This window comes from Gossypium arboreum, chromosome 1 (assembly GCF_025698485.1).
Source record: "Gossypium arboreum isolate Shixiya-1 chromosome 1, ASM2569848v2, whole genome shotgun sequence".
Taxonomy (NCBI): domain Eukaryota; kingdom Viridiplantae; phylum Streptophyta; class Magnoliopsida; order Malvales; family Malvaceae; genus Gossypium; species Gossypium arboreum.
Genome location: NC_069070.1, coordinates 121,419,452 through 121,447,438, shown reverse-complemented (window position 1 = coordinate 121,447,438; position 27,987 = coordinate 121,419,452). Strand labels below are relative to the sequence as shown.

The window sequence follows — 27,987 nt, the reverse complement described above, 5'->3', positions numbered from 1 at the left end:
CCGGAACTAAAGTTGATCATAAATTGAGTTGAGTCAATGTAAAAAATTAGATTTGCTTTCTAAGTTCAGGTCTGGTCTAGTTCGCCTGTATTAATTTTTTAAAATTATTTTTTATATAAAAAATTAAAAAATATAATGCATCAAATTCAGAAAACATTAAAATAAAAGTTTATTTTAACAAATAAAAGTGGGAGGATACTCAACTATTGTTTTCTAAGCCTATAAATTTTCTTTAAGGTACTTTCTTTTTAAAAAAAAATAAAAAATCACAATTATTTCTTTTCTTGTTTTTCAATTGAAATTTATACCAACCTTTTTTTCCTTTTCTTTTTCATATGTTATTAATTGTCTTGATCGCTCAACAAAACTTTGTTCTTCATTGACTCAACTATTATTTCATGCACAATTTGCACCTCAAGATCCAACCAAACCCTTCAACCGAGCATAGGACATAATCAGTATGAACAAAAGTGCAGAAAGTAGCCCCGAGATGATCACCACCTGTGGATGGAAAACATGAGATAAGAGAATATATAATCACCGGACACAAGCCCTGACTCAAATGCCAAATAAAATTGACATCTAGTTTAACCGATATGAAACATATTGAAGTAAAAGTACCATGGAGCTTTTGTACTAGGAGTTAGATTGCATTTTATCTTTTTTTACTAAAAAAAATTAACAAATTAGTTCCTTTACGTTAGACCAAAGATCAAATTGGTTATTCTGTTAAAAATTTCATCCATTTCTATGGTTAAAAACTGGTCTTTGTATGTCGAGATGAGGTACACATGACACACCACGTGTAACTATCTGATTATTTTGTCAGCTATGCCAGTTATTAACTATAGAAATGGATGAATTTTTTAACTAAAAGAACTAGTTTGCTATCTGATTTAATGTGTAGGGACTAATTTACTCATTATTTTTAGTAAAGGCGCAAAATGTAATCTGACTCCTAGAGCAGAGGCTTCCATGATACTTTTACCAACACATTGCTTACCCATTTAAACACGTATCCATGGTTATCGTTCCATGTAAATGGAATGTTCATCCCAAATATTGCAGCCACCAAAGAATAGACAGATAAACAAACACTTCCTGAACTTAGAAAGAGCTCTAACTGCAAAATCGGAGAAAATTTAAAAAATAATAATAACTTGATTTAATACCGTTCAAATATGTCACGGAATGAAGAACACACCTGGATTAACTGATTTCGGTGATTGTCGAGCTGTGAAGAAGGATGCTTAAGCATCAATCAGGCAAAAAAATGGTAATCTGGAGTTCTTAAGCTTATGGTGAACCGATGGTTACCTGAATATTGATGTAGTCCTCTGTATCGTCGATATATTCCCGCAGCTACGTAATTCGAATGAAGTAGTGAAAACTGAGAGATGTAAGTGTCGGAAGATGACTAGTTATGTACAAAACGAAAAAGTCCAGTCTACTCCATCCATTTGTAAGCATGATAAAAAACTAAATGCAGATGTGCAGAAACGAGAAGCACTTATCATCTAAATATACGAAGAAAATAAGAAGGTAACGAACAACGGAGAAGAGGACGAGTACCGTGGTTAATTTATTCAATGTTCCATCAATTTGCATAAAATAAGCCTGTAAGAACAGATTATAACAAACTTAGCTTAGGGGTGAAGAAATCGTTAAACACAAGGAAGTAAATCATTATTTTAACCTCTAGTAACATTTCGAGCTCCTCTACGTCATTTTCATCGCCATGAATTGTTGCTATGCTTCCTCTACTTGCTTTGGAAATCTTTGATCCTATGGTAGGAGATACAGCATACCAATTGGCAGCACCTGATCCACTAACAGGTGAAGATGTAGCTAACTTTCTCGACAGATAAAGGTCAGCCATGTCGTCGTCATCATCCAATAGTTGTTCGAGTGCATCCCTCACCTTCATAAACGGCGATCACAGTATTATTTCTGGCCAATTTATGGAAATGTTAAAATAATTGTCTTTACGCTTGTTGCTTCTGTTACAAGCAAATCCATCGTTGATCAAATAATTATTTCTGGCCAATTTATCTTAACGCTTGTTGCTTCTGTTACAAGCAACTCGATCATTTTCACCAATCCATCAGATAAACAATATATATCCCTCTGTTTTTCCCCTTCTATAAATAGCTAGCTATGGTGATCATAGCTAAACTCATCAATCCCCTAAGAAAGATCCATTACTTTGTTCATTTAATATTCATCATTTATAGAAGTAAAAATTTTTATTAGAACTTTGGTCCTTTCCGAGGGATGATGAAAAAAAAATTTCACTTTCACATAAGCATATTAACATGAATAAAGTCCGTATTAGTACCTTTTGTACCCTAGCAGTCAATCTGGTCATTGCACTCTTCAATTTACGAACTCTATCTAAATTACGGCTACTAATCTGCAAAGAGTACAGAAACGATAATAAAGTACGAACAGGCGAAGAGGAAAGACAGGAAGAGAAAAAGTAGATATGAAATAAGAATTACCAGGGAGGTAAGTTCATCTAAAGCAGGATAAGCTGCAGTCTCTAGTTCTAGTGTACGGGCTGCTAGAAAACTACATATGGATTCCAAAGTTACCTCCAGTGCTCGGAATTCAAATGGAGACACTACATGGCAAGGCTCGAAGGATTCAGGTTTCAAAGAAACGAAATCAAAACATCAATAACATTAAGGATGAATTTGTTGAGAATGCCAATCGAATTCAATGCTGTTTATTAACTTAGCTGCTTGATGTATTGGACTGATATAACATACCACATTCATCAGCTGCTTCGGCATCAATATGGCCAATTGCTTCCGGACCTTGATTAATGGCATTCACTACAGGTAGATGCCTTTGAAGTTCTTGAACAACAGGGATAACATATTCACCCGATGGATCTCGAAGCAATACCTATCAATACAAATTCACAATCTGAAATGGCAGTTCATAGTACAATTATCGTCGAGCTTATTGAGCTGAACTAAAAACTCACTCCATGAAGACCAAAGAAGCACATATTGATTAGACCAAATGAGTAGATTATATCATTCAAAAGAAATAAAACTCCAAACTTAAGAACTCAAATTTTTGTTCCAAAAACCATAATCTCTTAAAACTTAAACCTCAGAAAATCATTTCAAGTTCCCACCCGAGGAAAAGGCCGAACCGATTTCTATTTATTTCTAATCTGCTTCAGCTCCAAATCCTTTCACTAAACAAACTCCAATAACACAGATTAAAGGCCAAAGGCCAATAGCATACAATGTTCTATGATAGTCTTTACCTATGTGAGTCAAATTCTTCATTTTTTTCCCAAAATATTGATGCTAGGCACTAGTTTCGAACATTTACGATCTGGCAAATATATGAAAAAAAAAACCCAAAAAAAAGTTAAAAATTGAGCACACCGGTGTCAAATACATGCACCTAACATATCCAACACCAACATTCGATTCCAATAGCAGACAGCATACTACGATAGTCTTTACCTATGTTACTTGAACTGTTCATTTTTCTGAAGTATCGATGCTAGGCACTAGTTTAGAACATGTATGATCCTCCAATTATATGAAAAAAAAAAAAACTCAAAAAAGTTAAAAATTGAGCACACTAGTGTCAGACATGCACCTAACATATCCAACACCCACATTCAAGTCCAATAGCAGACGGCATACTATGGTAGTCTTTACCTATGTTACTCGAACTCTTCATATTTTTACAAAGTATCGACGCTAAACACTAGTTCAGAAATGTATGATGCTCCAATTTTATGAAAAAATAAAAAAAACCAAAATCAAGTACACTAGTGTTAGCAACATACACCTAACATATCCAACACCCACACTCAGAATCCATGTAATCGTTATATATTACACAAAAAATGAAATCAACAAATCCAAAATCTAAACATTATCTAAAACAAGAAACTAAACTTACAAGATCATTCATTATTTTTCAAATTTTACTTTTTTTTTCTTTTTTTTCATCTTAAATTACATTGCATATAAATGATTAAATAGTATACCTTTTTTCTTTCCTCTCATTTTTCATTCATGCCAAGAAATTAATGAAAAATAAAAAATTCCTTTCTAATTTCCTATCATTCCCAAATATCTTAAAGAATCAGAAATTAGCATTTTCTTCAACATTTCTTTTTAAAAGAAAGAAGAAAAAAAAAACTCACTGACCTCCTCAGCCGTAATAATTGCCTTGATATGCTGCAAATAAAAAAAAAAATCAAAATGAGTTTAATATAGAGTTCAGAAAAAATTCAAAGAAAATTAAGAAAAAAAAAGATAATAAAATTGGAACCTCTAAATTTAAAACAATAGCACCATCACGGCCAAGAATGGTAGAAGGGTAAGACAAGAGGGGATCGAGGATGCGTAAATCACGGGCGTGGATGTTAACTCGATGCATGATAGCGTACTTATCGACGTCCAACAAGGTGGTTTCGCCATTGCTGTCCAAAACGGCCCAACTTCGCGACGGCTGTGCCTTCTTCTTCACCGTCACCAACACCTGTGGGTCCGCCGGCACCACGTGCGTCATCTTTAACCATCACCTTTTCACATCCCCCGACCCCAAACCTATCACTTTAAAAAAAAAAATCAATCGAAATCGAATACAAAAAAGGCTGATTTTTGGGGTCTAGGATTTTTTTTTCAATTAATATTTAAAAAATATATATATATTTAACTGTTTAAACTAATTAACTAACGTCTGCATGAAGGTAGTATCCATTTTTACGATAAGATTTAATACAATATTTTGGTGAAATTCTTGGGGAAGGACCTTCCCATTACCTCCCTTTTAATATTAAACTAGTACAATTCCCCAGCTTCACTTGGGGACTTCTTTTTATAATTTTTCCTTAAAATCTTATAAATGATAAATGGCAGAGTAAAAGGGTATTTTACTAAAAAAGCCGATTTCCAACATTATTTACGAAAATGAGCCACTTAAAACATTATTTATTGGAATGGTCCAAAAAACGCAAAATGCGCCTACGTAGAAGTATTTTGAGGGAAAATTTTAGAAAAAGGACTTTTCGTGGGAGCGCTTGTGCCATGTCAGCAAAAGCATACTGACGTGGAAGCGTTTTTGCTGACATGGCAAATAACATATAAATAACTCAAAAACCTTAGAAAAAGCACAGGCTAAAACGTGTCGACGTGGGAGTGCTTTCGCTAACATGGCAAACGCGCTCCCACGAGAAAGCTTTTTTCTGAAATTTTCTCTTAAAATGCTTCCACGTAGGCACGTTTTGGATTTTTTGGCCCATTTCGGTCAATAATCTTTTAAATGGTTCATTTTCGTAAATAATGTTTAAAATGGACTTTTTTTTTAGTAAAATACCTAGGGTAAAATACATTTGAAGCTATTAATAACTTTACATTTTGATCACTCAACTTTAAAAAGTTACAAATTGATCATTGAACCATTCGGAAGTTTTTATTTAAGTCATTGGGGTGCTTAGCTTTTTAAGTCCAGCTCTAAGCGATGATTTGACGATTGTTATGATGGATCAGTATCCATCAACAAGTAGAAGAACATACCTTAAATCTAAGTCAATTTGACTATCAGTGTCGGAGATCAAAGAAGAAAGTTGTTTATATTTTAGTTTGTAGTTTCATGATGTTCAAAACTATTTCATAAAAAAAAAAACTAAATTATGGAAGAGAAGGTGAATGAGAGATTTCAATTGATGTAACTGGTGCAAACAGATAAGGCCATACAACATGAATTTAACAACCCGGTAACTTAAATGCAAACTTTCGAATAGTTCAATGATTATTTTGTAGCAAAAATATTTTTTATACCCGAAATTAATTTAGTAAGTTTATGTTTTGGTCACTCAACTTCAAAAAGTTAGAAAACGTTCATTGAACTATTCAAAAGTTGTCATTTAACTCACTAGTTTATGTTTTGGGCAAGCATGAAGTATGATAATATCATGCTTAGGCCCGCCCTGAACTCAGCTCGGCCCAACCTATGAAAACGTCTAGTTTGGGAAAAAGTATAAGTACGAAAATAGACTTGGATAAAAAATAAGTCTCGTTTTCTAAATGGGCCTAGCTTCAGGTAGGATTTTTTTGTCCAGACTCGTCCCGACCTAAATTTGCCTATTTGTTTTCACTACTATTTACTGTTGCTTGTTATCATTTTTTCATTGTATTGCGACTATTTTATTTTTATTTTTTGAATATTTTATAACTCTTATTTTATTATTAATTCTGTTATTATTTTAGAAGTATTTCCTTATTAGCTTGCAATTATCTTTTTAATCTATTTTTAAATCTGTTTTAATATAAAAATAATAATGGCATTGTAAGAAGATTGGGTTGTGGGATGCTTTTGGATCACTTTCATCTTTGGTTGAATTCTCTTTATGCTTTTGAGCATATGTCTCAATGTCAGTGTATTCTCAATCGTTATAAAGTCTATCGAGGCTTTAGGTTGAATCCAACATTATCTCCAAAACAACGAGTGATAAAATGGAATGGTCTGATAAGAAGATTGGATTGGTGAGCTGGTTGTCTACAGATTGGAATGTTATTGAGATGTTCGATCATGTTTGGAATTGGAATAGCCACAACCACATTTTAAGAATTTTTACCACTGGATGCATAAAATTTGGATACTCATGAATGATATCTAGTCAAGCAATTGGTTTTAAGGCAGAGTAGTTGGTACAGTACTGATCTTAAGGTAAAACAGAACAGTACTAGTATCATAGTGCTTTGTGTGCTAGTCTATATTGGTCAATACCAGTGAGTATCAATACATTTCTATATTGACTGGGGAATATTTCAAGAAGGTTTCTCAACCTGTACTTTTCTATATTGCCATATCAAGCATGAATAGTTTGGAATATGCTTTTGTTCTTCTTCCATTTTTTATGTCCGAAACTTCTTAAACCAATTTATTATTTGAAATGTGAGGTGGATAGGCTAGCTTAGCAATGGATGGTGTTTATTTGCTGCCAATGTTATGAGTCTATGGGAAGTACAATTAAAGCAGGGCTAGGGAGTGCTAATCAAAAAGTTTCTCAAGTCTCAAAGTGTCCTTTTTTTAATATTCCCATTTTGAGTGAAAAATTTTAGAATATGTTTTTGTGATTTTGCCCTTTTTTATGATAGAAAATTAAAAACTGAGTTCACTTTTTTATAGGGCTGAAGCCTTCTGAATTATATGGGAAGTATACATGGAAGATAGAGAAATTTTCACAGATTAACAAAAGAGAACTTCGCAGTAATGCATTTGAAATTGGTGGCTACAAGTGGTATGGGGAATGATATTATTGGCTGTTATTTTCTAATTTGATTTCTCAAATTCATCATTGTCATTCTGGGATTCTTTCATAGCTTATTGAAACAATCAACTACATGTGAAATGTATTTACTTGTACACTAGCAGATAATTCTTTTATGCTGTTTCCTTGTTTCTCATGAGGAAACATATCACAGTATGGCAGGGAAAATCATTATGTTCTGCTGTTTGCCGTGGTTGACAGGTACATTTTAATTTATCCACAAGGTTGTGATGTTTGCAATCATCTCTCATTGTTTCTCTGTGTTGCTAATAACGACAAACTTCTTCCAGGTTTGATATTATCACTAAATTTCAATTTGGATTGACTATCATATTGTATTATGTTATTGGACTTATATGGTTCCTCTCCCTACCCCAAGACAGGTTGGAGCCATTTGCACAGTTTACAATAGCTGTTGTGAATAACGATCCAAAGAAATCAAAATATTCAGGTTGGTTGGCTCAAATTTAGTTTAGTAGCACTAATAAAGATCCTGAACTACAAGTAACTTGCCGTGGTTTGCCGATACTTTACATCGATTTTGGAAGAGAGACCATGACTGGGCATGGAAAAAGTTTATGGAGCTCTCAAAACTTTCTGATGGATTTATAGAATCTGACACACTAATCATAAAAGCTCAAGTTCAATTGATTAGGTAATCAGTAATATCTTGATTAACAAACCTCTGCCTATGGTGCTTTGGTCAATGCTTAACAACCGTTTCTTTCATCCTGATCTTTAACATAGCCTTTATAACTAAATGCTTTGAATTTCCTTTGGATGTCTATATGAGTAGTAGCATTACACATAGACTTTAAGGCACTGATTATTATGGAGGATGGAAAAGAGTGAGGACGGAAAACTTCTCACTCTAATGGTTAAGATATAAACTAAGAAGGTGGTTATGAATCTTAAACCATTTGACTAACAAATTTTCCATCCTCCATGCCAAGCAAAGCCTAAATATTGTTGTTCTTCATGCTTATCAACACAACTTTAGGATTCCCAGTTTTCAACAAATATAAGACTTTGGGGTGAAATGGTTGATTCATAATTGTTTCAATTCAGCCATTGTTCATATCTTTGATGATGAAGTTTGCTTAGTAATGATGTCATTATAGTTTAAGAAGATTCATTCTGTGGTGTTGTTTCCTCATTTTAAAATTATATCCTTGGTATGTTACAAACAAGTTAATTTGTTACATTATTTTTTTGTATATCTGATTTAGTTTCTTTCCATCTCGATGATCAAATATAATATCTGGGGTTTGTAGGGAGAAAGTAGACCGCCTTTTTGTTGCCTTGATCGTCTATATAGGAAAGAACTTGTTCGAGTATATTTGACAAATGTAGAGCAAATTTGTTGCCATTTTTCGTATGACAGACGAAACAAACTGGGGAACTTGATAGAAGACGAAGCTATGTGGTCAAGGTAAATGATTTTTTATTATGTACTTCTACTGAATTTTTATCACTTATAACATTGAATATCAGTTTTAACTGCGTGCGGCATCTGTCTTTGATTGATATGTTATGCTTGAATGCTTTCCTTTTAGAGGGTTCTTCCTGTGGTTTTAGCATAGCTTATGGTCTGCTTGCATTTTCATCTTTGCTTTTTCTGAATCTAATTATTGTTGAAAAGTCAAATTAAAAAAAAAAAAAGGGTGTTGAAAAGTCATAAATGGGAGGTGTAAGTGGCACCGAAAGAAAAAAATGATAGGCAAGTTGTTTAAAGTTGAATGGGATAATTGCAATTTTGGTCCCTAATTTTTTAGGCCATTTGCAAGTTAGTCCCTGAACCTCAACTATAAATAGGCCTAACCATTTCTCATTTTTAACCATCCCAGCCAATCTTTCTCTCTTAGATTTCTCTCTTCTCCCATTTGAGAATTCTTAAGGAATTCTATTTGTTTGTAATATTTTGGAGATAGTAAAGTTATCATCCGGTGTTAGTGCCGGGGCGTAGGTATAATTTACGAACCTCGTTAAAACTCTTGTGTTCTTTTTGTCCTATTTTTCTTTCAATATTTGAGGGTATAATAGTAGTATTTAATTGTGCTATTAAATTACTATAGAAGGATATTCGACTAAGGAAAGACTTGGTATTTAAGAGATCCTTTGTGATCCACCTCTCTTCCCTCGGAATTGAACTTTGTGTGATTTTTAGTACAATAATTTACACGCTTCCGACCCTATTGGAACAACAAGTGGTATCGAGCGAAGGTTAATCGTAGTATGCTCTGTGGTTGCGTTTAAACCGATCTTCCACATCGAAAAGATTTCCTTAGGTATATTGAAAGATTATGGAGAAAGCGGTCGGTGTAGGAGCTTCAACATTGTCCATGTGGACAAGACCGACAATTGCAAATGCAAGATTGGCCGTGGAGATCTTTGATGGCACGGGCCATTTTGGTATGTGGCAAAGTGAGGTTCTAGATGCCCTTTTCAGCAGGTCTAGACATTACCATTGATGAAGAGAAACGGATGATGTACGGAGAAAGATTGGAAGGCGATCAATCGGTTGGCATGTGGCACAATTCGATCATGCCTTTCTCGAGAGCGAGATGTATGCTTTTTCAAAGGAGACTTCGCAAATAAGTTAATGGGTGGCACTTGAAGAAAATTTTTAAAGAAAAACAGTCAAAATAAGCTCCACTTGAAGAAAAGATCATTTCGCTTCATATCGTCCCAAGTACCACAATGAATGATCACATCACCAAATTTAATCGTTAGTCACCGATTTCTTTGAATATAGATGAGACATTCAAAGATGAAGATTTGGCTTTGATCTTTGTTGGGGTCACTTCACGAGGAGTTTGAGTTCCTAGAAACTACTCTACTTCATGGCAGGAGTGATATATCTCTGGGCGAAGTCTATGCGGCCTTATACAGTTATGAACAGAGAAAGAAGGACAAACAGAAAAACTCAATCAGAGATACAGAAGCTTTAGTAGTCCGAGGTCGTTCATACACTCGGAAGAAAACTCAAAAAGGGAGATCAAAGTCAAAGTCCAGGCTCGGGAAAGATGAATGTGCCTTTTGTCATGAGAAAGGCCATTGGAAGAAAAATTGTCCAAAGCTGAAGAATAAGGGAAAAGCTACTGTAGATGCTTGTGTTGCAAAGCATGATACCAGTGACTCTGAACTATCACTGGTTGCATCATCATCGTCGTTTCATTCAGATGAGTGGATATTGGATTCGGGTTATACCTATCATATGTCCCCTAACCGGGAGTGGTTCTCTGATTTAGTAGAACTAAATAGAGGAGTTGTTTATATGGGCAATGTCAATGCTCAAAAGCTGTTGGGATAGGTTCAATCCAATTAAAGAATAAAGATGGATCAACCGAGTTCGACCGATGTTGATGCGTGCCGGTTTGAAGAAAAATCTCATCTCATTGGGAGCCATGGAATCCAATGGTTCGGTTGTTACTATGAGAGATGGGATTTTGAAAGTGACATCTGGCGACTTGTGATATTGAAGGGCATCGGAAAAATAACTTGTATTACTACCAAGGTAGTACAGTTATTGGAGCGGTCGCTGCAGCTTCCGGTAACAAAGAATTGGACTCAATGCAGTTGTGGCATATGAAGTTGGGACATGCCAATGAAAAATCCTTGCAAATTCTGGCAAAGCAAGGATTATTAAAAGGTGCAAAGGCTTGCAAATTAAAATTTTGCGAGCATTGTGTTCGGGAAAGCAAAGAGAGTGAAATTCAAAGATTGCTATCCATAATACAAAAGGTATTTTGGAATATGTTCACTCAGATGTGTGGGGGCCTTCCAAAACACTTTCGTTGGGAGGAAAACACTACTTTGTTACTTTTGTTGATGATTTTTCTAGAAGAGTTTGGGTGTATACCATGAAAACTAAGGATGAAGTGCTTGGAGTTTTTCTTAAATGGAAAACTATGATCGAAAACCAGACTGGCAAGAAAATCAAGCGGCTTAGGACGGACAATGGAGGGGAATATAGAAGTGATCCGTTCTTCGATGTGTGCCAAGAGTATGGTATTGTTCGACACTTTACAATTAGGGATACACCACAGCAGAATGGAGTGGCAGAGCGTATGAATCGAACATTGCTGGAGAAAGTTCGATGTATGTTGTCCAATGCTGGGTTGGGCAAGCAATTTTGGGCTGAGGCTGTGACATACGCTGGCCATCTTGTTAATCGTTTGCCATCATCTGCATTAGAAAGAAAAACTCCTATGGAGGTATGGTCTGGAAAACCGGCTACAGATTATGATTCCTTACATGTGTTTGGATCCACTGCATATTACCATGTGAAGGAGTCAAAGTTAGATCCGAGGGCAAAGAAAGCTCTCTTTATGGGAATCACTTCTGGAGTGAAGGGATTTCGTCTTTGGTGCTTAGACACAAAGAAAATGATCATGTAGAGAGATGTTACTTTTGATGAATCTGCCACATTGAAAAAGGTAGCAGATAAAGATATTCAGACGAGCGATACTCCACAGCAGGTGGAGTGTACTCTAAAACAGGTGGAGTTTGAGCAGATGGGGATTTGCCCAGTTAATAAGTCTAATTCTCCAGCCACAATGGAGGAATTAGAGGTTGAAGAGGTTTTGACCCAAGAACCATTAAGTACACCAGAACCAGTTGCAAGTTGCAAGGCCAAGGAGAGAAATTCGTAAACCTGCTCGATTTACTGATATGGTGGCCTACGCCTTTCCCGTTGTTGATGATGATATTCCTGTCACTTATCAAGAAGCAATGCAAAGCTTAGAAAGTGACAAATGGAAATGCGCCATGGATAAAAAAATGCAGTCTCTCTGGAAGAACAATACTTGGGAGTTGGCGCAATTACCGAAAGGTAAAAGGGCAATCGGATGCAAATGGGTATTCGCAAAGAAAGATGGATCTCCTAGCAAGAAAGATATTCGCTACAAGGCAAGATTGGTAGCTAAAGGCTACGCTCAGAAGGAGGGAATTGACTACAATGATGTATTTTCCCCTGTTGTGAAGTATTCTTCCATCAGAATTTTGTTGGCCTTGGTAGCACAATTGAATTTGGAGCTAGCTCAACTTGATGTTAAGACGGCTTTCTTGCATGGTGAGTTAGAAGAGGAGATCTATATGACTCAGCCCGAAGGATACACAGATGCTGGTGGTAGAAATTGGGTTTGTAAGCTAAACAAATCGCTATATGGATTGAAGCAATCCCCGAGGCAGTGGTACAAGCAATTTGATAGCTTTATGAAAAGGCAGAAGTACACAAGAAGCAAATATGACAATTGTGTGTATTTGCAGAAGCTGCATGACGGATCTTTCATTTATCTACTCTTGTATGTTGATGATATGTTAATCGCTCGAAGAGCCAAAAGAGATAGATAAGTGAAGGCTCATTGAATCAAGAGTTCGAGATGAAAGATCTAGGTGAGGCCAAGAAGATTCTCGGCATGGAGATAAGTAGAGATAGACAGAGAGGCAAGCTTTGTTTGAATCGAAGCAATATCTGAAAAAGGTATTACAATGTTTTGGTGTAAATGAAAACACAAAACATGTAAGTACCCACTTGCTTCTCATTTGAAACTTAGTGCTCAATTATCTCAAAAGCGAAGAAGAAAGAGAATATATGGCAAAAGTCCCATATGCTAATGCAGTTGGGAGTTTGATGTATCGATGGTGTGTACGGACCGACATTTCACAAGCTGTTGGAGTTGTGGCGGTATATGCATGATCCTGGAAAAGGACATTGGCAAGTGTGAAATGGATTCTACGGTATCTTGAAAACCGTAGATGTTGGTTTAATTTTGAACAGGATGAAGCACTTGGTCGGTTTGTAGTCGGATATGTTGATTCCGACTTTCTTTGGTGATTTAGATAAACGTCGTTCAACTACGGGTATCTGTTTACTCTTGCGAAAGCCCAGTGAGTTGAAGTCTACCTTACGATCTCATGATGGCGTGTCTACTACGAAGCGAATATATGGCGATTCTGTAAGTCATTAAGGAGGCTATTTGGCTTAATGGATTGTTGAAAGACTTGGGAGTTGTTCAAAGTCACATAAGTTTATATTGTGACGATCGAGCGCTATTCATTTAGCGAAAATCAAGTCTATCATTCAAGAACCAAGCATATCGACGTAAGATATCACTTTGTGCGAGAAGTCTTTGAAAAAGGAAAAATTCTACTTCAGAAGATTCCGACAGCAGATAATCCCGCAGATATGATGACCAAGGTGGTAACAACAATCAAGTTTAATCATTGTTTGAACTTGATTAACATCCTAAGAATTTGAGCACCTTTAGGTGTATGGCGCTCGAGAACGCATTTGGAGGCACTACAAAAGATAGCTTTATCGAATTTGGGGAGTTGAAGGAAGTGTGTGAAGATGTGATTATCCTAATCAAATCTTCAAGGTGGAGATTGTTGAAAAGTCAAATTAAAAAAAAAAAAAGGGTGTTGAAAAGTCAAAAATGGGAGGTGCAAGTGGCACGGAAAGAAAAAAATGATAGGCAAGTTGTTTAAAGTTGAATGAGATAATTACAATTTTGGTCCTTAATTTTTTAGGCCATTTGCAAGTTAGTCCCTGAACCTCAACTATAAATAGGCCTAACCATTTCTCATTTTTAACCATCCCAACCAATCTTTCTCTCTTAGATTTCTCTCTTCTACCATTTGAGAATTCTTAAGGAATTCTATTTGTTTGTAATATTTTGGAGATAGTAAAGTTATCATCTGGTGTTAGTGCCCGAGGACGTAGGTATAATTTACCGAACCTCGTTAAAACTCTTGTGTTCTTTTTTGTCCTATTTTTCTTTCAATATTTGAGGGTATAATAGTAGTATTTAATTGTGCTATTAAATTACTATAGAAAAGATATTCTGACTAAGGAAAGACTTGGTATTTAAGAGATCCTTTGTGATCCACCTCTCTTTCCTGGGAATTGAACTTTGTGTGATTTTGAGTACAATAATTTACACGCTTCCGACCCTATTGGAACAACAATTACTTCCTGTTTTGACATTATGCATCAAAGGCAGCCTCAGCTGTTTTTCTATTTTTGTGCTTTTGCTCATGTTTCAATAGCATATGCGGTTTTGTTTCCAATTGGGCCATCACCTTTCCCTTTTTTGTTGCCTTTTTGCTCCAACTAAAATCTTGTAATCATTGCAGTTTCCGTGCTTTCTGGTTGGGGTTAAGCCTAAATGCCAGACGCCAAATGTCCAGGGAGAAGACAGTTGTGATTTTGAAAGTAGTTGTGAAGCACTTCTTTATAGAGAAGGAAGTGACACCTACTTTGGTAATGGATTCACTATACAGTGGGTTGAAGTCTCTCGAAGTCCAGAGAAAGGCAACAAAGCAAAGTCAAAATTATTGGATGCTGCTGAAGTAAAGCCAGCTCCAATTGCTCGTGTTGAAAAAGATATGTTTGTACTAGTGGGTGATGTGCTAGTTCTTCTAGAAAGGGCTGCTGCTTTAGAACCATTACAGCTGAAAGATGAGAAAGGTCCTCAAAACCAATCAAAGGTTAGTTTCTTCAGATAGATTATAGGATAAACTAAGTAAGAACATCAGATGCGTTTAAAGCAAGTATGGAGTAATTTGTACAGTGTAAAGTTTGTGGATTAATGAAAACATAATTAGTGGCATTGTTTTACTTACCTCTCCGATGAATGAGTTCTGGAAGAAAAAATGCATTGTCTTCCCTGGAAGCTAATGCTGTTCTCCTGTGGCATATATTGGTGGAAAGTTAATTCAAGCCCCTGGCGTGGCAGATCTATATATATTTTTACAGTGACAATGAATTTCTTTTGTTTTTCAGGTTACGGAAACGGGTTTTCAGCTTTTCTCTTGTTGAACAAAATGTAATTACATACATAATTTATATTTTTAAAAATATTAATTATTACGAAAAAATATTAGTATGATAAAATAATTCCTAAACAAATAACAAAAATTAAAATTAAATTATTATATTTATTATGCTAGTCTAAAAAGTAGTTGAAAATACGATTGTTAATAAAAATAACAAGAAAAGTAAATATGATATGTAGTTTTATCTAATTGCTCTAGTGTATATTTGTCGGGTTAATCTCTCTTCAATATTTAACATATGCTTTTATTATTATCTATCGATCTTTGATCGAGATCATCTGAATATCTATCATTAAGATTATCAATATCTCATTTTTCCATATACCCTTTAAAGTATGAATCATCTCAATTCTATTTATGATTGAAGTTATGAAATATGTAATATATTAGTATGATCTAACCTTTTTTTTTATATATAATATATTAAGGTTGTAACGTCCCCCCTACCCGAGACCGTTGCCGGAGTCAAGCAGGAGACATTACAAAACTTATCTTAGCACTTAAACAGTTTTCGTAGTAAACTATCCATCTGCGTCACAGTCGCTAAAAAATCATATCTCGAGTTACGAAACTCGAAATCCAATTCGTAAATTTTCCTGAAACTAGACTCATATATCTACTTACTAATTTTTTATAGAATTTTTGGTCAGGCCAATTAGTACAGTTTATTATAAGAAGTCTCCCTGTTTCAGGGTTCAGCTACTCTGACCCTTGTGCACTACTGAATCAAATTTCTTCCTGTACAGAAATCCAATGACTATTCCATTTGTTTCAATTAAAAATAGACTCAATAAGGAATCCATACAAATAAAGTTTGAGTCCTAATTCTTAATACACAATTTATGGTGAATTTCTAAAGTCAGAACAGAGAATCCAGAAATTGTTCTAACCCTGTTTCACCAAAACGTAAATATCTCATAAAATACAACTCTTTTACCAATTTTGTTTCTTCCATATAAAATAGATTCATTAAGCTTCAATTACATATTTTATTCATCATCTAATTCACTTTATACTATTTTTGGTATATTTTCAAAGTTGGACTACTGTTACTGTCCAAATCTGTTTTAGTATAAAATGTTGATAACTAAGTTTATAACATCTTCATTTCTTCTTTCTACAACATTTACCAACAATTCCTCTTATTACTCTTCACTAACATATCAAAACATACCATTCTTAAGGTTTTGGTAACATTTACAAAACATACCAAAATATCATTTAACAACTTAGATACTTTCAATATAACCAAAAGACATCCTAGGTACAATGCCATTTTCCAAAAGATAGAAACTTCACCAATTTGAGTTTGGGGATCGGCTTGTATGTTGAGTCCTTATACTTTCAGTACCTAGCCTGCATGACGAAACAAACCGTCTGTTGAGAATACTCTCAGTGGTATTTCTATAAACAATAGCTTAATCAACTTTAAAACATGGTAATTCAAACACATTATTGCTATTATTCAATATCAATCAGTACTTTAATAACCTTTACTTTATTTACCCTTATTAACATAACTTTCGGACATCGACGGATACACGGATCCAACCCACACTCGGGATAAGCACATAGGGCTTCATCGGAATAAATCCGAACTTTAACATTATAGTACACAAAGTACTTCATCGGAACAAATCCGAACTTTAATGTAGTCGACACATAGTGTCTCATCGACTCAATGTCGAAATATCCCAATACTTCCAATTCCTATGACATGTCAACTATATCCGACTAGCCCGACACTGTTAATAGGGTATTCAAAATCACATTCATTTCAATATGGTAAAAATACTTACCTCATTCACATTTTCATACAATATAAATATCAAATATAGCAATAACGATTAAGCTCGGTTTATAGAAATACAAACCACTATTTATCGAATTTAATCGATATCTTCGTTCACTTTCTCTTTTCCTTCTTTGATGATGTATCCGTGCTACGTTTGCTACTAACAATCATACAATTAAAATTCATCAATATACTAATTCATAAAACACATTTTCACTTTCTATCAAACTTTTACAAAATTCCAATTTCGTCCTTTTTCCATTACTAATCTTTTTCTTTAACTTAAGCTTCATATTCTCTTTTAATCAACTCATTAACAATTTCTAACTCATAAAATTCATTATAAAACATAAATTTTGAGCTCTATTCAACTTAATCCCTATTTAAACCTAACTTAGAATTCTTTTAATAAATCACTCAATTTTCACTTCTAACTTCAATTCCTATCAATTTAACCCATAAAACCTCAATTTATTCAACTAAATCAATATCTAAAATTTTCTATTTTTCTTCATTTTAACCTCATACATGTAGAACTTTGAATTAGGCATCCATAAACATAAAAATCATAAGAAAATGAGCTAAAACAACTTACCAATTAAACTTTAGGGCCTTAATCCTCAAATTTCCCTTTTCTTTTCTTTCTTTCTTTCCTTCTGTAACTCTTTCTATGTTTCTTTACTCATTATTATTTATTCATTATACTATATTATATTATTATTAACCTATAAAAATATAAATTAACATGTGTAATAGCTATAACATAAAATATCTTATAGCTATTACACATATATACCAACTATTACACATGTTATATCATACATTCACACACATGGCACTTAGGGTCTAATTGCTAGATTAGTCCCTTTTACTTCTTTAATCTATAATTAAACTTTTATTCCTTATGCAATTTAATCCTTTAAACTAAATTCAAGCTACTTCACTTAATTAAACACTAAATAACCATTCAACTATAATTCATAAATATTTCTAATAAATATTCATGAATAAATTTCACGGAAACAGTACTCAAGACTCAATTTCCGATACCGTAACTTTCGGTTCATTACAAAGGTGATGTTAAGACGAGAAATATGCAAAGAGTTTGTGAACAGTCTATAATACATGTGTCTGGCACTATTCTCTTAAATGGTATTATACTCCACGATATGGTAAAAAATTTTGTAATACATAACCTTTATAAAAAAATTATAGATTGTCCAAAATTATTAAAACAATTCATATAAATAATATATATATTTTGTCATATTATTTTTATAAATAAATTATTATTAATTTTTTTATAAATATATGTATTATTTTTATAATATATAGTATGGACACTTAAATAAATTAGTCTATACTTCTTGACCATAACCTTTTATAGATAAATATATTATAATATTTTTATAATATGTAAATTATTTTTATAATAAACTATTTATCTTAGAATCTTTTAGGATTTAAATAATATATATTTTATAACTTTATAAAATATATAAATTATTTTGTAGGATTTATAATATAAATTTTTTTTCATAACCATCTTAAACACTCATACATGTTCACGCTTATAATATAATTTTTATAACTTATATAATTTTTTTTCAAAACTTAGATTTGGGTGTAATTAGTTGCGTAATTACTCATATTCTCACTTCTCCTTAAAATTGGTAAGTGTAATTGGGGTGCTCCAATTACACCAAATTCAACGGGACTCACCGGTTATAATGATTACTCAAACATACCACTACTGTGTAATTACAAACAATTACACCTAAATGCAATTACTAGGCGGCTTTCAAAACATTACCATGATTTTTTTTTAAATCGTCAAGTCCACCTGTATTTTTAAAGGAAATGTTGAGTAAATCATTAGATTTTTAATAATGTTGGCATGACAACCCGACTTTATGCTTATATGACCATTTGTTATATATATCATGTCAACAAATAATTTTAAAATTATAAAATATTCAAAAATATATATAAGTAGTTCATAAAAAAATTGAAGTACACATGGATTGTTATGCAAGCTACCATATTTAAAAAGTCAACATTTTAGTCAATATTTTCGTTAAAAAAAATTTAACTCTTTTTGAAAGGTTAATAATTAAATTTAACTTGAAAAAAGAATAATGGTCCAATTAACAAAAAATTAAATTAATAAAGAAAGAGAGAGTATGGACTTACTGTGTAACTTGACCTAAAATTTTTAATTTGAAATGATGCAACATGCCATATCATCCGTTACACCATTAATGGTGATTAACAATTTAATGGCTAAAATATATCAAATCAATAATATTAGTGATAGTATCACGACTTTTTAAAGTTTAATGACAAAAATGTAATTTAAACCTTAAATAAGTGACTAAATCTGAAATTACCCCGAAGTATAGTATTTTCCCTCACCCTTTCTCCCCTAGCTCTTTTTCTCGTTTTCAATAGCTGCTTCCCTTCATATGTCTAACGTTCCTCTATTCGTCTGTATGTCTTTCTCTCTATAGAATCTCAAGAGAGTTGCCATAGGTCCATTTGAAATAAAAAAAAAAACCGCTTTATTGACGCTTCAATTCCAGGTTCGTGACGAATGGTTTTTTTTTCGTTTATTTATTGGTTTTTTTTTGTTGTTTCAAGGTTTGATTCTTATCGGGGTTTTGGGTTTTTTTTCAATCTATCGATCTCTATTATTTACGGGGTTTAGTCGGGTTGGCGGTTCATTCAAATTGGGGTCTTAATTATATGGTCTGCGTGTGTGTGTTTTAGTTTGGGTTCTTGTGTATGTATCAGTTGGTTTTTATGGGTAAGTTTGATATTTGTTTTTTCTGGAGACGGAGGCCTATATTTTGATATTATTCTAGTTTTAATTTTGGATTTTGTATGGTGTCTTTAATGATTTTATGATTTCAAAGTGAGGTTTAAGAGGTATTTATTAATTGTTATTTTTAAGTGTTCTTTTTAGTGTTTCTCATTTGGGTTTTCCATTGTGTAGCAAGTGGAGCTGAAGGGAGGACTATTGAGGGGAAATGACTGGGATTGTAAGTGAGGAGTCTGGAGGGGATAGGTCGGTGGAGGGGATTTCAAATGGGCAGTGTTTTCAATCAGGGGAAGCATTGGCAGAATGGCGGTCTTCCGAGCAGGTGGAAAATGGAACACCTTCAACCTCACCCCCTTATTGGGACTCTGACGATGATTATGATAGTGGTATGCTATTGGATCACTATCTTCTTTGGTTGAATGCTCTTTATTCTTTTGAGCATATATCTGTATGTCTGTGTATTCTCAATGGTTATAATGTCTATCGAGGCTTTAGGTTGAATCCTTTATATATTAAATCCAACATTGTCTCCAAAAACAATGAGTGATTAAATTGAATGGCATGGTAAGAAGGTTGGGTTGTGGTATGCTTTTAGATCACTTTCATCTTTGGTTGAATGCTCTTTATGCTTTTGAGCATATGTTTCTATGTCAGTGTATTCTCAATTGTTATAAAGTCTATCGAGGCTTTAGGTTGAATCCTTTATATGTTAAATCCAACATTATCTCCAAAAACAATGAGTGATTAAATGGAATGGTCTGATAAGAAGATTGGATTGCATTCAGTTTGGGGTAGTCCATTGTGAGCTGGTTGTCTACATTTTGGAATGATATTGAGGGGTTTGATAATGTTTGGAATTGGAGTAGCCTCCTCAACCACATTTTAAGAAATTTTACCACTGGGTGCATAAAGTTTAGACACTCATGAATAATATCTAGTCAAGCAATTGGTTTTATGGCAGAGTAGTTGGTACAGTACTGATTTTAAGGTAAAACAGAACACTACTAGTGTCATAGTGCTTTGTGTGCTAGTCTATATTGGTCGATACCAGTGAGTACCAATACTTTTCTATATTGGCTGGGGAATATTTTAAGAAGGTTTCTCAACCTGTACTTTTCTATATTGCCATATCAAGCATGAATAATTTGGAATATGCTTTTGTTCTTCTTTGTTCTTTTATGATCAAAACTTCTTAAACCAATTTATTATTTGAAATGTGAGGTGGATAGGCTAGCTTAGCAGTAGATGGTATTTATTTGCTTCCAATGTTATGAGTCTATGGAATGGAGTGCTAATCAAAAAGTTTCTCAAGTCTCAATGTGTACCTTTTTTATATTCCCATTTTGAGTGCAAAATTTTAGAATATGTTTTTGTGATTTTGCCTTTTTTATGATAGAAAATTAAAAACTGAGTTCACTTTTTTATAGGGCTGAAGCCTTCTGAATTATATGGGAAGTATACATGGAAGATAGAGAAATTTTCGCAGATTAACAAAAGAGAACTTCGCAGTAATGCATTTGAAATTGGTGGCTACAAGTGGTATGGGGAATAAATATTATTGGCTGTTATTTTCTACTTTGATTTCTCAAATTCATCATTGTCATTGTGGAATTCTTTCATATATTATTGAAACTATCAACTACATTGAAGTGTATTTACTTGTACACTAGCAGATAAATCTTTTATGCTGTTCCCTTGTTTCCCATGAGGAAACATATCACAGTATGGCATGGAAAATCATTTGTTTTATTTTCTGCTGTTTGCCGTGGTTGACAGGTACATTTTAATTTATCCACAAGGTTGTGATGTTTGCAATCATCTCTCATTGTTTCTCTGTGTTGCAAATCACGACAAACTTCTTCCAGGTTTGATATTATCACTAAATTTCAATTTCGATTCACTATCATATTGTATTCTGTTATTGGACTTATATGGTTCCTCTCTCTACTCCAAGACAGGTTGGAGTCATTTTGCACAGTTTACAATAGCTGTTGTGAATAAAGATCCAAAGAAATCAAAATATTCAGGTTGGTTGGCTCAAATTTTGTTTAGTAGCACTAATAAAAACCCTGAACTACATGTAACTTGCCGTGGTTTGCAGATACTTTACATCGATTTTGGAAGAAAGAGCATGACTGGGGATGGAAAAAGTTTATGGAGCTCTCAAAACTTTATGATGGATTTATAGAATCTGACACACTAATCATAAAAGCTCAAGTTCAAGTGGTTAGGTAATCAGTAAGATCTTGATTAACAAACCTCTGCCTATGGTGCTTTGGTCAATGCTTAACAACTGCTCCTTTCATCCTGATCTTTAACATAGCCTTTACAACTAAATGCTTTGAATTTCCTTTGGCTGTCTATATGAGTAGTAGCATTATACATAGACTTTAAGGCACTGATTATTATGGAGGATGGAAATTTTCTCACTCTAATGTTTAAGCTACAAACTAAGAAGGTGGTTATGTATCTTAACCAATTGATTAACAAATTTTCCATCCTCACTCTTTTCCGTCCTCCATTCCAAGCAAAGCCTAAATGATGTTGTTCTTCATGCTCATCAGCACAGCTTTTGGATTCCCAGTTTTCAGCAAATATAAGACTTTGGGGGTGAAATGGTTGATTGATAATTGTTTCAATTTGGCCATTGTTCATATCTTTGATGATGAAGTTTACTTAGTAATGAGATCATTATAGTTTAAGAAGATTCATTCTGTGGTGTTATTTCCTCATTTTAAAATTATATCCTTGGTATGTTACAAACAGGTCAACTTGTTTCATTATTTTTTTGTATACCTGAATTAGTTTCTTTCCATCTCGATGATCAAATATAATATTTGGGATTTGTAGGGAGAAAGTAGACCGCCCTTTTCGTTGCCTTGATCGTCAATATAGGAGAGAACTTGTTAGAGTATATTTGACAAATGTAGAGCAAATATGTTGCCGTTTTTTGGATGACAGACGAAACAAACTGGGGAGCTTGATAGAAGACAAAGCTACGTGGTCAAGGTAAATGGTTTTATATTATGTAATACTGATTTTTTAGTCATTTATAACATTGAATATCAGTTTTAACTGTGTGTGGCATCTGTCTTCGACTGATATGTGATGCTTGAATGTTTTCCTTTTAGAGGGTTCTTCCTGTGATTTTAGCATAGCTTGATGGTCTGCTTGAATTTTCATCTTTGCCTTTTCAGAATCATATTACTTTTTGTTTGACATTATGCATCAAAGGTGGCCTGAGTTTTTTTCTATTTTTGTGCTTTTGTTCATGTTTCAATAGCACATGTGGTTTTGTTTCTAATTGAGCCATCCCCTCTCTGTTTTTGTTGCCTTCTTGCTCCAACTAAAATCTTTTAATTATTGCAGCTTTTGTGCATTTTGGTTTGGGATAGACCAAAGTACCAGATGCCGAATGTCTAGGGAGAAAACAGATGTGATTTTGAAAGTAGTTGTGAAGCACTTTTTTATAGAGAAGGAGGTGACATCTACTTTGGTAATGGATTCGCTATATAGTGGGTTGAAGGCTCTCGAAGTCCAGAGTAAAGGCAACAAAACAAAGTCAAAATTATTGGATGCTGAAGAAATGCCAGCTCCAATTGTTCATGTTGAAAAAGATATGTTTGTATTAGTGGATGATGTGCTAGTTCTTCTAGAAAGGGCCGCTGCTTTAGAACCATTACCACCGAAAGATGAGAAAGGTCCCCAAAACCGATCAAAGGTAAGTTTCTTCATATAGATTATAGGTTAACTGAGTAAGAACATAAGATGGGTTTAAAGCAAGTATAGGGTAAATTGTACAGTTCCATTTAAAATTTGTGGATTAATGAAAACATATTAGTGGCATTCTTTGACTTCCCTTTCCATTACATGAGTTCTGCCTTGGCGTCTAGAAGAAAAAATGCTCTCTTCCCTTGAAGAAGCTAATGCTGTTCTCCTGTTGTATGTCTCTGTGGAAAGTTAATTCAAGCCCTTAGTGTGGCATATTTATTTTGTTCTTTACTGTGACAATGAGCTAAGCATTTTTCTGTATATGAATTTATTTTGTTTTTCTGTTAGCGGAAATGGGATTTCAGCTTTTTTCTTGTTCAGCAAAGCCTATTATTTTGTCTAGGATGGGAATTCTGGAGGGGATTTCAACAAAGATTCAATTGAGCGTGATGAAAGGCGCCTTACAGAATTGGGCCGCAGGACAGTGGAAATATTTATTCTCTCTCATATTTTCAGGTGATATATTTTTTGGTTGATTAATACTAGCTTGTTGATTTTTCAATTATGGAAATACTGATAGGTCATGAAGAATACATGCATATATAAATATAGATGATTCGTGTCTGCGTATCTGATATTTTTTTGTTTCTTATGGACCCAAGGGACTTTATGTTTTCTGTCAAATCAGTTGCTCCAGTTTGTTCACAGAAATATTAAGGGAAAAAATGGAAAAAGCTCTGGTTACACTTGAAAAATTTTTTAATACACCGTAATCTTTCTGGTAGAGAGCAATATGTTTGTAGACTTATTACTGAAAATAGTTCTCTCTAGCTTATAGGACTTCTCTTATTTTCTGATAGCTCAGGCTTACATAATTAGGCGGTGATGCAGTTAGTCATGATTTTTGGGTTCCTTTAGATGACCTTTTTTGTCAGCTTGATGGAAAGATTGGATTCTTAATTTTCATAGTATTTCAAACTTTTATTCAGCAAGCCCCATAGGATATTAATGGGATGATAATCACTTGTTCCTATAGATGGCCTAATTTCTTGCTTACATACAGCAACAAAATAGAAGTTGCCTACCAGGAAGCTGTTGCTTGGAAGAGGCAAGAAGAGCTCATCCGGGAAGAAGCTGCATGGCTGGCTGAAAGCGAGCAGAAGGCTAAACGAGGAGCATCTGAGAAAGAGAAAAAATCTAAGAAAAAACAGGCATAATCCTATTCTTCTTTGTTTTTTTTTTTCCCTCTGCCTGGTAGAATTTTAGGAGATATCACGATAAACACTCCCCATTGGACCACCTGAGTGCAGCAAAATGAAATCCATTGATGTTTAGATTTTCCTAGAGTTACTGTTATGGTGATTACCAGAAGATCTCTAATTTACTTTTGGAAGCAATTTAACGTATACCTTTTTACTTTTAATTTGAAAGAATTGAAGGAGAACAAATTTCGTAAGCTTTTTGTTCCCCTTCTGAATGTGCCCATTTTCCCTGCTTACATACTGTAGGCTAAGCAAAAACGAAATAATCGAAAAAGCAAAGATAAAGGGAGGGAGGAAAAGGCTTTTGTGGCAGCGAAGGAGAAACACCAGGAAGATAACCGAGACAATGAAAAGGATGCCTCTATGATGGTGGAGGTGCGGCTGGTGCCTGAAAAATCTTATCTTCCAGATGATGTTTCCGATGTTTCTGAAGCTGTTGATTGTGGCATTGAAGCTCTTCAGCCTGATTCAGAAGACAGATGTGCTAGTCCTGTTGGTTGGGATACAGATACATCCGAAGTTCACCCTCCCACAGAAGCTAGTAGCAGTGGAATAAGTAGCTTATCATGTATGCAAAATGAAGTAGCTGATAAAAGGAGCCCATCTACGATGGATGATAGTTCCTCAACATGTTCGACAGATTCGGTACCATCAGTGGTAACAAATGTCTCCTATAAAGGCAACTTATATTCAAACAACCAAAATAAGAAATCACCTAGCAGGTAAAGTGTTGCTTATGTTTCTTTCCATGTTTCTGTGTTTTACAGACAAGGTATTTGTCTCACATGTCACTTCAAATTTGTAGGGGAAAGAACCAGCGAAGTAAAACGTCAAGTGATGATGGTAGTTGGACCACAGAAACTGATAATCAGCCGCCTTCCCCTGCATTAGATGGAGGGGATTGTAATGATGCTTCTGAAAGCAGCAAGGCAGGTGAATCCGAGTCCGAGGCTGCTCTTTCCTCCTCGCTGGATCAGACTACGTGGGATGACCAGGATTCTCTTAAGAAGGTGGTATATCTATATATATCTTTTTATTATGGCCATCCCATTCAGCTTTTAACTTTTATCTTTTCAATGTTATAGGAAGTTATTTTGCTGCAAAAGAAACCAAGCACCCACGATCCGGTTGATTTAGAAAGGCCTAAGGTGAAGACAGTTGCTATACCATCCTCTCCGAGAAATCTGCTACCTACTGCTAAGTTTAGGTCAGATTACAGTATTGCTGGCAGTGTAGGTTCTGTGCTAGTTAGGAAGGCATCGTCAAATGACCTGCGGCAGAGTGATCAACCTGCATCTTCGAAAACATCGATCCAAATGACTAGTATACCAAAATCCGAGATTCAAAAGGCTGCAACTTCAAAACCAGCTGAAAATCCTGTGACCCCACAAGTGCCTGTGATGTCAAGTCCCTCTAGTGCTCCTCAAATTTCTAGTCTTAGGCCAATGGCTCCTGTTGTTTCTATGGTTCAAACAACTGCAGTTCTTTCCCGTTCTGTTAGCGCAGCTGGCTGTTTAGGTCCCAGCACAACCCCAGCTACAAGTTGTGTTCCTCAATCTTACAGAAATGCCTTGGGTAACCATGTTGCTCCTGGTTCTAGTCATCCTAAATTCTCTAGCTCAGTAGCATACTCACAACCACCAGCCTTGGTACCTGCACCAGTGTATATACCCCGGAGCTCAGAGAGAATGGACCCAAATTCTGTGCAACCAGGCTTTCCATTTGGCATGGTAATTCGGGATAGCCTGCCAAATGCACCCGGGTGGATGGAGAGTTCTCAAAGGGATGCCACTACAAGTATGCACTCTATTCCTTCTTCATTGCTTGAGATTGAAAATCTTGACTTGTCTACTGATTTTCCAGGCTGTACAACCGGACGTCAGACCCAAGGTGTCTTTGCCGACGAGTTCCCCCATCTCGATATCATCAATGACTTGCTTGACGAGGAACACAATGTGGGGAGGGTAGCCAGGTCAGCAACACGCTTCCATTCTCTTGGTTTATTAAACCGTCATGTTTCGTCTCCATCCAATTTGGGCATGTTGGGTGAGACAGTATCCTCATGCGGGTTTGAACAAGCATGGAGTTACTGGAACAATGGGTTCCAACAAGGTTACAGAAATTCCTTGGGAAACCATTGCGATACATCGAGGGAATATATTCCACAACCTAGCCCCCTACCTAATGCCGATGGACTAATTGATGGATTGACCCCAACACATTGGCCAATGGCTTCACTTGGCATGAGGAATGCTGATGCAGTCAGTTATCCATTCTACGGTCGAGAGTATTCTAATCTGGTCTGTGGTGTCAACGGCTATTCAGTATTCCGACCATCCGATGGACTCTAAAACAGGTAACATTCAGTCGTAGTTTGGCCACAAATTCGATCGTTGCTTTATACGATATGTAATAATCTATTATACTAGGAAAACTGTTGGGTTGGAGTGAGTTGTAAAATTTTCTTAAGGGGAAAAAAAACATTAAAAGGTGTTATATACTGCCTTCTTTGCTTTAGTTTCAGCCATCAAAGCATATTTAGATTTAGTTTTAGAAATGAAATGAGGCATTTGGGTTTTTGTTTCTACAATCCAATTTTAGGGGGAGATCTAATTCAGCTCGTGATGTGGACCAATAAAATTTTGCCACGTCATTAGCTAATATAAAATTATCTTCTAATAATAATAAATCCTACTATATACATATTTGTTTCTTTAATTAAAATATTAAAATATCCTCCAATAATACAACTTATTTTAAATACATAAGGTATAATTTTACTTTCTTAATTGAATTAGTGATCAGTTGACTCGTGATACCAATTTAGTCAAAAATTTTATTAATCGTATAGTTACATATTTAATAGAAATAATAAAGAGTGCATAATAAAGTTAAAATGTATAATTAAATCAAAATAAAACATTGGTTGAGTGGTAATTTTAAAGTTTTTTTAATGTAATTGACATAAATTTAAATTTCACTTTATGTATGTTTTATTCTTTTTAATTAAAAAGATTAAAGTATTTTTGAATAATATAACTTATTTTAAAGATGAAATGTTATTTTTGTAATTTCTCAATATAGTTAGTGCTCAATTGACTTGTGATGTTAAATCAGTAAGATTTTATTAATAGTATAAATATATAATTAATCGAAATAATAAATTGTGCATATTAAAATAAGATGTATTAAAATGAAATTTTGATTGAGTGGTAAATTTAATATTTTACTAATTCGATTG

At 34.5% G+C, this 27,987-nt stretch overlaps 2 protein-coding genes and 1 pseudogene across 6 annotated transcripts; 2 read left to right on the top strand and 1 right to left on the bottom strand.

The window, feature by feature from the left end:
* Window positions 1–206: 206 nt before the first annotated feature.
* LOC108482271 (magnesium transporter MRS2-2-like) lies at window positions 207–4,857 on the bottom strand. 2 transcript variants are annotated; one of them, XM_053031573.1, is made up of 12 exons: window positions 4,806–4,857; window positions 4,312–4,595; window positions 4,188–4,217; window positions 2,772–2,910; window positions 2,502–2,623; window positions 2,339–2,413; window positions 1,697–1,921; window positions 1,573–1,617; window positions 1,318–1,362; window positions 1,205–1,234; window positions 1,004–1,123; window positions 207–501 (listed from the first exon to the last, which is right to left on the bottom strand). In XM_053031573.1, exons 2-12 carry the CDS (start codon window positions 4,549–4,551, stop codon window positions 415–417), a joined length of 1,158 nt encoding a protein of 385 aa, XP_052887533.1. In that variant the 5' UTR covers window positions 4,552–4,595; window positions 4,806–4,857; the 3' UTR covers window positions 207–414. The 2 variants fall into 2 exon arrangements, with proteins under 2 accessions (XP_052887533.1, XP_017640883.1); XM_017785394.2 differs by lacking the exon at window positions 4,806–4,857 and having other exon boundaries at window positions 4,312–4,690.
* A 2,144-nt stretch (window positions 4,858–7,001) lies between these two features.
* LOC108481292 (TNF receptor-associated factor homolog 1b-like) lies at window positions 7,002–15,164 on the top strand (annotated as a pseudogene).
* A 4,151-nt stretch (window positions 15,165–19,315) lies between these two features.
* On the top strand, window positions 19,316–27,336 carry LOC108483303 (TNF receptor-associated factor homolog 1a-like). 4 transcript variants are annotated; one of them, XM_017786620.2, is made up of 14 exons: window positions 19,316–19,534; window positions 19,948–20,159; window positions 21,201–21,312; window positions 21,550–21,638; window positions 21,732–21,800; window positions 21,875–22,004; window positions 22,624–22,782; window positions 23,143–23,494; window positions 23,888–24,000; window positions 24,548–24,695; window positions 24,993–25,468; window positions 25,552–25,756; window positions 25,832–26,543; window positions 26,610–27,336. In XM_017786620.2, the coding sequence occupies exons 2-14, from the start codon at window positions 19,982–19,984 to the stop codon at window positions 27,095–27,097; spliced, it is 3,231 nt and encodes a 1,076-aa protein (XP_017642109.1). In that variant the 5' UTR covers window positions 19,316–19,534; window positions 19,948–19,981; the 3' UTR covers window positions 27,098–27,336. The 4 variants fall into 4 exon arrangements, with proteins under 4 accessions (XP_017642109.1, XP_052887524.1, XP_017642108.1 ...); XM_053031564.1 differs by having other exon boundaries at window positions 25,832–27,336; XM_017786619.2 differs by having other exon boundaries at window positions 21,550–21,800.
* Window positions 27,337–27,987: the final 651 nt, after the last annotated feature.

What these genes read in the sequence shown, in the direction of transcription:
- LOC108482271 (XM_053031573.1), bottom strand. Translation starts at nt 4,551, where the DNA reads ATGACGCACGTGGTGCCGGCGGACCCACAGGTGTTGGTGACGGTGAAG. An exon ending in CAATTATTACGGCTGAGGAG is followed by an intron (nt 2,911 to 4,187) that starts GTCAGTGAGTTT and finishes TTGTATTGATAG; the next exon opens with GTATTGCTTCGAGATCCATC. An exon ending in TGACTGCTAGGGTACAAAAG is followed by an intron (nt 1,922 to 2,338) that starts GTACTAATACGG and finishes CCGTTTATGAAG; the next exon opens with GTGAGGGATGCACTCGAACA.
- LOC108483303 (XM_053031562.1), top strand. Translation starts at nt 19,982, where the DNA reads ATGACTGGGATTGTAAGTGAGGAGTCTGGAGGGGATAGGTCGGTGGAG. An exon ending in AAAGAAATCAAAATATTCAG is followed by an intron (nt 21,801 to 21,874) that starts GTTGGTTGGCTC and finishes CGTGGTTTGCAG; the next exon opens with ATACTTTACATCGATTTTGG. An exon ending in ACCAGGATTCTCTTAAGAAG is followed by an intron (nt 25,757 to 25,831) that starts GTGGTATATCTA and finishes TCAATGTTATAG; the next exon opens with GAAGTTATTTTGCTGCAAAA.